This window comes from Sphaeramia orbicularis, chromosome 13, assembly GCF_902148855.1.
Source record: "Sphaeramia orbicularis chromosome 13, fSphaOr1.1, whole genome shotgun sequence".
Classification (NCBI taxonomy): Eukaryota; Metazoa; Chordata; class Actinopteri; order Kurtiformes; family Apogonidae; genus Sphaeramia; species Sphaeramia orbicularis.
Window position 1 is genome coordinate 43912338 of NC_043969.1, and position 10145 is coordinate 43922482.

At 42.4% G+C, this 10145-nt stretch overlaps 1 protein-coding gene across 1 annotated transcript; it reads right to left on the minus strand.

Moving 5' to 3' along the window:
• Nucleotides 1-989: 989 nt before the first annotated feature.
• spred3 (sprouty related EVH1 domain containing 3) lies at nt 990-9897 on the minus strand. The gene is made up of 6 exons (XM_030151707.1): nt 9608-9897; nt 7790-7955; nt 7450-7618; nt 5808-5869; nt 5558-5716; nt 990-1991 (listed from the first exon to the last, which is right to left on the minus strand). Exons 1-6 carry the CDS (start codon nt 9616-9618, stop codon nt 990-992), a joined length of 1569 nt encoding a protein of 522 aa, XP_030007567.1. The 5' UTR covers nt 9619-9897.
• Nucleotides 9898-10145: the final 248 nt, after the last annotated feature.

Consider the following 10145-nt stretch of genomic DNA (forward strand, 5'->3'; position numbering starts at 1 on the left):
TACTTGGAAAATACATGGCTAGATGGAAAAAACTGGTGTAAAATGTGGGTTTTTCTTTAAATGTCTGACACACGTTCTTGATTTTTTTTAAGAAAACAAAAATCACCTTTTTATGGTTACAAAGGACCACAATGAATCACATTATGACTTTTAAGTCTTTGTGGTTGTCATTGCAACTTCCCTTAAAGATAACTACCCACTTGCATTTAATAACCTCTCTTCCAGTGTGGTCTACTACTTAACCAAAAGACAACACTAGTGATCTAAGATGCTCCTACGTTCTTTTCTCGATGGCAGCACTAACGCATGCTCCCCCTCCCTCCTTTTTTCACGTCTTTACTCGGGCTTGAGTAACATCTGAGGTAAAATTAGAGGTAAAGGGTGACATCTGTTCATCTGACAGATAAACAGGCCAACACGAAACAAAGAACTTCCCCAAGATCTCATCTTTGTGAATACGTGATAGTGTGTGCCATTGGGGGATTCTGTCAGTATGTTTAACATTTAATAAAATATACCAATTAAAATTATAACAATCATATATATAAACATCTTTTGTTTTTTTGTGTTTTTCTTTCTAAATTAAAAAAAAAACAAATGGACATTTGAAACAGTGTACACATCATCGTTGCCTCTGCCACTCTCTTCTTTCTGTGAAGTCTCTTGACTGCTAACTCTAGATCAGCCAACCTTCAGTAAATCCACAACGAAGGCTCCAGATGACTCCCACAGAGCCTGGTCTGAGTGCAGTGCACCTTCAGCAGGCATGGACCAGTAAAGGAAGGCCCCAGGTTGCAAAGAGAAAGAGCGGAATGCAGTGGAAGGCCGTGGGGCTTTGGAGGGCCACATCAGAGGTCTGGATCTACTGAGAGCATGGTTCAACCCGCTACCTCCACCTCCTGACGTCCGATAGATGCTCTCTAATCTCAACATCCAAACCCCTTTGGTCCAGGGAAACCCCTCCCCACCCCCCCACCCCCAGCCTGGCCTCATCGGACCGCTTTGTGCTTTCCCCCACAGCAGCCACACCTCTCCCCACACCGCAGGCAGGCGCGCAAAGGCAGGTAGCAGCACATGCAGGGCACGAAGAGCGACAGGGCCAGGAGGGCCAACCAGCGGGCACAGCACAGGGGGTGCGGGTGGCCCCCCGAGTCATCACACGAGCAGGGCTCCCAGAACTCTCCCTCAGAGTCCGACATGCAGTGGTAGAGCAGACTCTCTGCGCACCACACACAGGTCCACTGGCGGAGGCAGTGCAGGGCGGGGTCGGGGGCGTCTCTGCAGCGGCCCCGCCCATTCTCTGAAGCGCTGAAAACAGAGCGGCAGTACACACAGCGAGATGAGCACGAGGACGACGCCTGAGGACACGGGCTGTCGTCGTCGGGGGATATCACCCCCGGGTCGCCACTACTACTGGCCCCTCCTCCTCTCTTACGAGTCCGTGATCTGGGCGTGGCCAGGGAGGTGTGGATGCAGCAGGGAGAGGGTGAGCCTTTGCCTGTCTCCTGGGGTGAGCCGGCACCCGAGGACACGCCTGACACGGCGTTGGGCATGGACATGCAGGTGGGCGATGATGAGGACAGACGCTGGGAAGCTTTACTGTCCAGGCTCACGGTCACGTCACAACCCGCCGTCCCCACTCCCGCCAGATCCTTCTCAAAGCGAACCATGCACAGCTCAGATTTGTCCTGCAGACTCCCCCCACCGCCAACAACCACACCCCCGGTCAGCCCCCCAACCATAGTCCTAGTGGCGCCTGCCCGTCGATAATCCTCATAACCTCTGGAACCCCACAGGTCCTTGCAGGGGTCAACACTGCGCAGGTCCCCCTCCTCCAGCAGGGAAATGGTGGGTGAGAGGGGGGACAGAGGAGACGAGGCTGGGGGGCCTACGGGAGGAGTCGGTGGGGCCGGCGGCGGTGGCGGAGGAGCTGGAGGATTCAAAACGGCCGTCATTTGCGAGAGCTGGTGCTGTCCTGGCCGGGTGTGGATCTGTGGGGAGGGTATAGAATTACAGAATGAGTCAGGAACAGTGTGTACTGAGGCATAGACTTTCTCCTCAAGGATATCTGAAAGAGGTGAACAAGTGACTGAGAATCTTCTGACAAGATTTCATCTTATGGAATGTCAGAATCTGGTAAAAATGGGAACAAAGTAAAAATACTTTGTTATTGTGCTTAAACATGGTTTTCATGTATCTGTGCTTTGCTTCAGTCTTTATTTTTCTGACCAACAGTTTACTTTCACTTCCTATATTTCAACACAAATATCTGTACTTTCACTCTCACACATTTTCAAACCTGGGTTATTTTTTCAGTTTTGATACATTTGAGAAGAATTTCTCATTATTTTCATCACTGATTTCCTTATCAACATCAGACCAATTTCAATCTAAACAGATCTAACAATAACACAGAAAATACAACCCCTTGGTTTATAGAACAGTGCATTTCACACACAACAAACCAACAAGATGAGAACAACATAAAACATACAATGAGACATGACAGCTGAGAGCTTAGGGTTCATTATTTTCAATATTGATTTTCTTTTTAAAATTTCATATCAAGCTCTAACAGTTTTCTATTCTATTAATACTGCTGGTCGAGTAAAGAATATATTTACCTTCACCACCATGAACTGAACATATACCTTAGATAATTCAAGAATTGCAGATCACATTATAAAATATACTAAATGTTCAGTACATTAATAATAATTTGGCTTTAATATATTTTTCCTCCAAAAAACAAATTGACGTCTGTTCCTCCACCCTCACTGATGTCATCTCTAAAACTACAAACACTGTGAACTTCTTTATCTTTTGGACACTAGATATTGACTGATAGTTTCATGTGTCCACATCACACTTAAGAAAGTTGAAACTAAAACTGACTCCACATCATAAATGTCTCTTAAATTCAGATTTTTGGTAAACAGAAAAGAAGAAAGTGGGAAAAAAATTCAAACTCTACAAAATAGTGGAGAAATAAGTATTTGGTTCCTTTACTTAAAAGTATTAACAGAGCAAAGGAAAAGTACTCCACTAGAAATAAAAGCATGAGAACCCTCTTCAGCAAAAGGACAGTAAAAGTATTAGCAGTAAAACCGACAGTAGCTAAAGCATCTCCAGTAAATCTACTGGTTTGCATTTACTGATATATTCGATTATTCAATGTGACATTGTTTCCCTGGTCACATCTGTCTGTGTTTGAAATAATGCATCAACAGATACATCAGGCTTTATGAAACTTGGTTTGGAAATTATGCAAGTGAACATCTAGAGCCCTGAATGATTTTCCTGCACCTTAAAGGGGTCATATTTTGCTAAACCCACTTTTATTAGTCTTTGCTTCATTTATTTGTGTATTAGGACACTAATAGTTTCAAAAGTTTGAATTTGAACCCTCCAGGTGCTGCAAAGCTATCTTTATATTCATTCAGGCAAAAATCAAGTGGATTTCTACAACCTGTTTCAATTCCTTCTTAATTTGTTACTTTTTATAACTAGTCAAATCATGACATTCGCACATATAAGGTCAAGACTTCTGAAGAACATTTCTTCGAGTACGCCATAATTGTTTATCAGCAGCAGTGGTTATAGTCCATACCGAAAATATGTCCAAATTTCGAGACCATTATCTAAAATGTTCAGTTGTTGGTTGTATTAACAAAAACAAGTGGCCGAACGGGACAGAGCACACAGTCAACAACCTGGAAGGGGGTGGGGTCATGCACATTTAAAGGGCCAGTGCTCAAAATGACCTTTCTCATGTCATTACTCAGAAATAGAACTGAAGATGGACCTGTGGAGTTTAATTAATGAAGAATTCAAACCCAAGCATAACATTTACAATTTATGTAGACCACAGGGAAATGTTTTAAAATGTATAATTCCATTTAAAAAAGCAAAATATCACTCCTTTAATACAAATTCTTCCTGTAATTCTTCCACATTAAAAGCCTCCTTATGTTTCAGTGGACTTTACTTCTTCATTCCTTAACGAGGCTTTTATTGTGAAACAGGAGCTACACAGGAACATGTGGAAAACAGACTGTGCTGTTACTAGGGTACAAACGACAACCTCTACTTATAAATCCTGACATTTTAAAATTTTCACCTCATATGACGTTAAGTTTTACTGTCATTATCAGTATCACAGTGTAACTCTGTGTATTCCGGGGTGTTAGTGTGTACATAAACACATAACCAACACCCAGTAATGTGTGGAGGAAGCCGTCACAAATAGGTGAATGAAGTGGTATGATCCACACAGTCAGTACAGATGAGTCTTATCTAGAGTGCAGGGTTTGTATCCTCTCTGCATTCTTTATGTTAGATTATTACTGGAGAAACATCAGCATTATTAGAGTATGTTACTGTTGTTTTTGTTGGAGGTCAAGACACTTTGAACTACTTTAAATTCAGTTTTATCAACAGGAACATCTGGTAAAGTACTGTTTTCACTTTCTGGACTTCTCTAATCTTTGATTTTTTGTGACATATTGGATCATTTGGATTTTTATTCCAATAATAGCACTTGAGAAATAAAAAGGGAAAGTTCAGTATTTGGAGGAGCTATTTAAAAACTCACATCTGACATGAGAAACAGTGATACACTGCTCTAAATAAGACATTAGAAGGTTGGGGAAAAAAAAACACATTTGTTTAACAGTATATATTTAAACAGCTTGTTATATATATAAAACCTCTAATATTAAAATATTAGAGATGATTTATAAACTAAAAAATAATATTGTTCCAAATTCCATTTCTTTCCCTTTAAATTAAGAGAGAGTAATTATAATTTCAGAGGTCTTTATATTTTTCAATGTACTAAAGTGAGGACAAATGTGAAGTCTGGATGGATTTGGGTCGTGGGTGTGAAATTATGGGATGGACTTGATGATGAATTTAAGTTGTTCACCACTTTGACAAAGTTTAAAAAATGCCTTAAGTATAAAATCATTCAGGAATATCAAGTTGAGATGGTAGATATGTTTTTGTTGTTTTTTTGTTATAATGAGAACGCTCAATACTGTACATATTTAATTTAATGTAAGCAGTGTATCAGGTGAAAAGGAGAGGCAAAAAATAAGCTTTTACTTCTAGCCTATTTATTTTCTGGTTTTAATGTTCATTATAATTATTGAGCGAAACGCAATGATTAATGTACAAACCAAAATAAACCATTGCACCACTGCATCAAATCTTCACGTGAAAAATAACTAAAGCTGTCAAACAATCGAAGCGGAGGAAGAAGTACAATATTTGCTGCTGAGATTAAGATGTATGGAATGGAAACATAAAGTGGCAGAAAATGGAAATGCTCACATAAAGTACTAGTGCCTCAACATTCTACTTTAATTACAGCACATGAGTAACCATTACTGTCCACCACTGCTGCACAAACATCAGACATCATGTTGCCCAATGAAAATCGAAGTATATAACATAAAAGCATTGTAACCAGAACACATGCAGAAAAATCAACTACCTCATCAACAACTTTGTTCCATCTGTAAAAACTCTAAAAGTCTAAAAGCACCAGTGTTACCTGAGCAGGTGTCTGGGTGGTGACGGCATGGCTGGATCCAAAACCGAACTCTTCAGTCCGCACAAAGCAGGTAGAGGACGACTCACTTGTGACTATGGTAATGGGTTTGGGAAGCATCTCCTTCCTGCTGTTGGATGATGACTCACTTCCTGTATGGGACTAGAAGAGGCAGCGCGTCATCCCACAGGTTGAACGTACCAATAATCACTCCTTATTGAAAGAACATGCCACAAAGAGTTCGGATACTCACAGCTTGTCCGTCATCCTCAGTGTCGGCCTCTTCGGGCGTGGAGGACGAAGGCGAGTCGGAGCCTTTATAAATGTGAAAAAAAGCAGAATTTAACCTCATAATATGACATTTCAGGGTGAGGGTCAGGGTTATGCCAGTTTCGGACAACACAACATTTTTGTATCCAGACTGGGCAGCTGAGGAGTCATACATTCTTACCATAATGTGGCTGAGTGACATGACAAAAAGTTCCTCCCTTCCTGACAATTTTTTTGCAATGTATGAGACATAATTGTAAAAGAGGTTCTAGCATTCCTTCATTCCTTCATTTTCTGAGCTCGCTTTATCCTCACTAGGGTCACGGGGGTCGCTGGAGCCTTCCTAGCTACTTATGGGCGAAGGCGGGGTACACCCTGGACATGTCGCCAGTTCATCGCAGGGCTGACCTGGGTTGGCGACAGAGACTACATAAGATCCCTCACGCCATCGCCATCCTCAAGGTCGATGGGTGGCTAGTCCCAGATGAGGTTCTAGCAACCAACTCTAAATCGGTATGTAATTGTAAACTGCTCTGAATTATTTTGTTTTCTGGTATGCAGTTATTTCTAACATTTCTATTGCAGATAAGAACAAAAGAAATGGATTTAAAGGTTCAGCATGTAACATTATTGGTATCTAGTGGCAAGTTGTAGATTACAACCAACTGAATACCCCTCATCCTCCTCTATGGTGGTCACAAAAATCCAAAAAGACTCTTATTAGAGCTGGTGATTTTTGTCCACTCTCAGTTTTTAGTTAAGAGGATACAGACTATGGTCCAAACCCAAACATAGCAGGTGACATTATTGTATCATCCATCATAAAATGGAAGGAGAAAGGTGAAAAAGTCCATTCTGCACTATTGCATCATCATAGCAGACAAGGTGAAAGAAATTAAACTCTCTCTGTAGATATAAACCTCTCAGTGATTCTTATTTCCACATGATATTCCATTTCTGCAATTAGACTCCCAATGTCTCCTAATTCTTACACACTGGACCTTTCAGTGTCTTTATATCAAACTCCAGACCTTCTATGTTAATATTTTAGAACAATGATACAAGTATAAAACAGCAGACATCTGAAACAGTGTGAATGAAACAGTCAAAAAACATGAAAACAGGTGATGATTCTACTCATTGTTACTGTCTCGTGTTGAGAAAACACTAAAAAAAATAGACCTAAAATAACTGTGGTGTGGTCCTAGAAACTCAGAAGGAATCAGCGGGAATCAGAATAAGTCATGGACGACCAAAAACAATCCAAACATGCCAGTCTTGTGAGGAGCAGCAGCACTGGTTGTCATCCACTACGCCAGCTCTACATAAAACGATTAGACTGTTGAGCCCCTTTATTTCCAACACAATCCAACTGCAATTTCGTGTTGATGTTGTATAGTCTGACCCTGAGATTACAGTGTGTTTAAGCCATATGCACTCCACACAAGACATTGGATGTTCCCTTTTAAATGATGTCTAGTACATGCATTTTGGTCTCATACATCTTCTGTTCAAAGCCTGAATTTAATCGAAGAGAAACTTAATGGTGCTTTGGCTGAAATGGATGGGTGTTAAAGGTAAAGCACCGTTGGATTGAAATGGTGAGATGTTCAACGTGTGTCTACCTCTGTCGAGCTTGTCTATGACAGTCTGCAGCCCCTTCTCGAAGGAGATGGCGTCGGCAGGACTCTGGAACGTGAGGCCAAACTTGCGATCCTCTACCCGCCAGTGATGGAAGATGGGGTTGACCTTGTTGTACACTAACCCCCTTTGAACGGCACACTCCAACACCGGCTACAGACACAAAGAGCAAAACCCCCCAACAGCAAGACAAGGTTAGTCTGACCAGCTGAGACCCCCGGTTTTACAAAACCATGCACCCACGTCACATGAATACAGTCTTTAGGTGGTGTTGAGGACCAACGTGGCGCCAAAGACGACCGTAACACACACGCACACACTCACTGCTCGATCTCGCAGCCTTTCTCCACGTATGATGTACTCTCTCCGCCCCCTTCCTTCGTGACTCCGCCCCTTACATATGACCACATGACTGAGGCCGCCACCTCCAAGGGGCACCCAACCGCCACTGGAGTCATCACGTGTCATCACCACTGCACGAACACGCACACTGTCAGGAGAGCCAAGAGAGGGGAGCAGAGGCCCAGGGCTGATTAAACAATGAAAACACACCAAAACACTGATTCACAGCTTTAAACACCTACAAACAGGAACCACATGCACTGCTTTAAAAAAAAGTGAATCCAAGAAGAAAGAAGGAGAGGAAAGCAAGAGATGACAGTTTGGCTTTAGAAAACAGGACATCTTGAACACATCATGCAGTTTTTAATAATAAATCACCAACTGATTGAAGTAAATGTCATTTTCAGCAACAGTGATAGTGAAATGTGTGTTTTGCTGTGAAGGAATTACATTAAAATTGCACTATTTAAGCTGCAGCTGACTGGAAATTGGAAATAAAGGAAGTGTGGATCTAATGGATAGAAAGAAAAGCCAGCGCTGAGGATGTGAGAATGGCCAAATGGGAGGAGGAGGGAGGAAGAATGAGTGTTTCCCAGATAGATGTATCAATGAACGCACCCATTCGCCATCAGAGGCCCGGCATTCTTGGAAAAAAAAAAAAAAAAAGAAAAAGAAAGAAAGAAAAGAAAAGCCCACACTGCCCTCACCGATCGGCTGAATAATTCAACACCGCAGTTTGACATGTGCATGTAATGTATATGCACAAATCTGGATTTTCTTCCTCATTGTTGCAATAATTTTCCCAGACGCTCCTTTTCTCCATCCCGCCCCTGCACGCACTCATTAACACACCCAGATATATTATGGTATATTTTTTTATGAATGGGATGGAGCCAGGGCTGCCTTCGACATCGCCCTGTGCGCGTTACATATGTTCGCCGGAAATTTTCATTAGGCCCTAAAAACACAACGCAATCGCGTGTGAAAAAAGGAAAGGAAAAAAGGGAACGAGTGGGTGAGAGGATGGAGAGAGGAAACGAGAGATGGGGGGAGGGGGCCCGATTAGAAAAGGGAAGGAGGAGAGGAGGGGTGAGGATGAGGGAGAGCGAGGGAGCGAGAGAGAGAGAAAAAAAATCACATTTCATTCATAAAGTTTGGCTTTAAAAATCATAATGAAACCCCGAGACACGTTGATAAAAATCACAACGCCTCCATCCCTCCCTCGTTTTACTGTAGCCATGTCTTGAATGACGCGATGCTGGCCCCAAACTCGCCATATTTCGCCTTTTCCCCCCCTTACATTTTACACATTGGCTCATTTCGTGACTGTTTTTTTTTTCTTTTTTTTTTCTTTTCTTTTTTTTTTTTTTTTAACATTTGCTATCCACGCATTTACTTTGAAATTATCCACCGCTCGTGTCGCTTATTTAACGTGTCCTTTCTTTCTAAAAAAAAAAAAAAAAAAAAAAAATCATTTTTGTGCGTGTAGATTGAGTACCAGTCGTGTATAAAAGAAAAAGCACAGGTTCACACATATACACACACAAGTCGCTGGTTTAACATTTATCACACATTGGCATGGATGTATCGGAAATGGGGTGTATGCTGTTGATTCAGGACTACGTAATGGTGTTTTTATTCTCGGCAGCCAGCTAAATTGAAGTGCACCGATTGTGATAATAGTGCATTGATGCTGGCTTTGGTGTAACATTGATGGCGGTGGCGTTCTTTCTATCAGTTCTGGCAGATGGCTCGATAAATCTATTTTGCAATGTTAAAAATGAAAATGTAAGGACTTACTCGCCCTCCATGGCTCGGTGTTGCCCGCCGCTTGCAGCAGCCCACCCCAGGGTCTCCTCTCTCTCTCTCTCCCTCTCTCTCTCTCCCTCTCTCTCCCTCTCTCTCTCTTTATATCCTCCTTTCAGGAAACACTCACAGACTCACTCACATTCTCTCTTTATCTGCTCTCATTTTCCTAATCTTCCTCTCCCTTTCTCTCTCCCTCTCTTGCTCTCGCTCTCTCTCTCTCCACCTTGATGTCGTTTCGGTGTATCAGGATAGGCTTGAGGTTGCAGCAGCCATTTTCCGCTGGCAGCATCCTCCCTCTCTCTCTCCCTCCCTCCCTCTCTCTCTCTTTCTCTCTCTCTCTCTCACTCGCTTAAAATCACTCCCTCGCTGTCGCCTATTCCCTTCCTCTCTCTACCTGCCCTGTACCGACACATCCGCACTAATCGTTGACAGCGTCGTGGCTTTAGGTGGGCTATAGGCTGCTCCAGTCAGCCTGCGACCATGTGATTGGAAATTATTGAAATTTACCACTTGAGTTGCTGATATACGC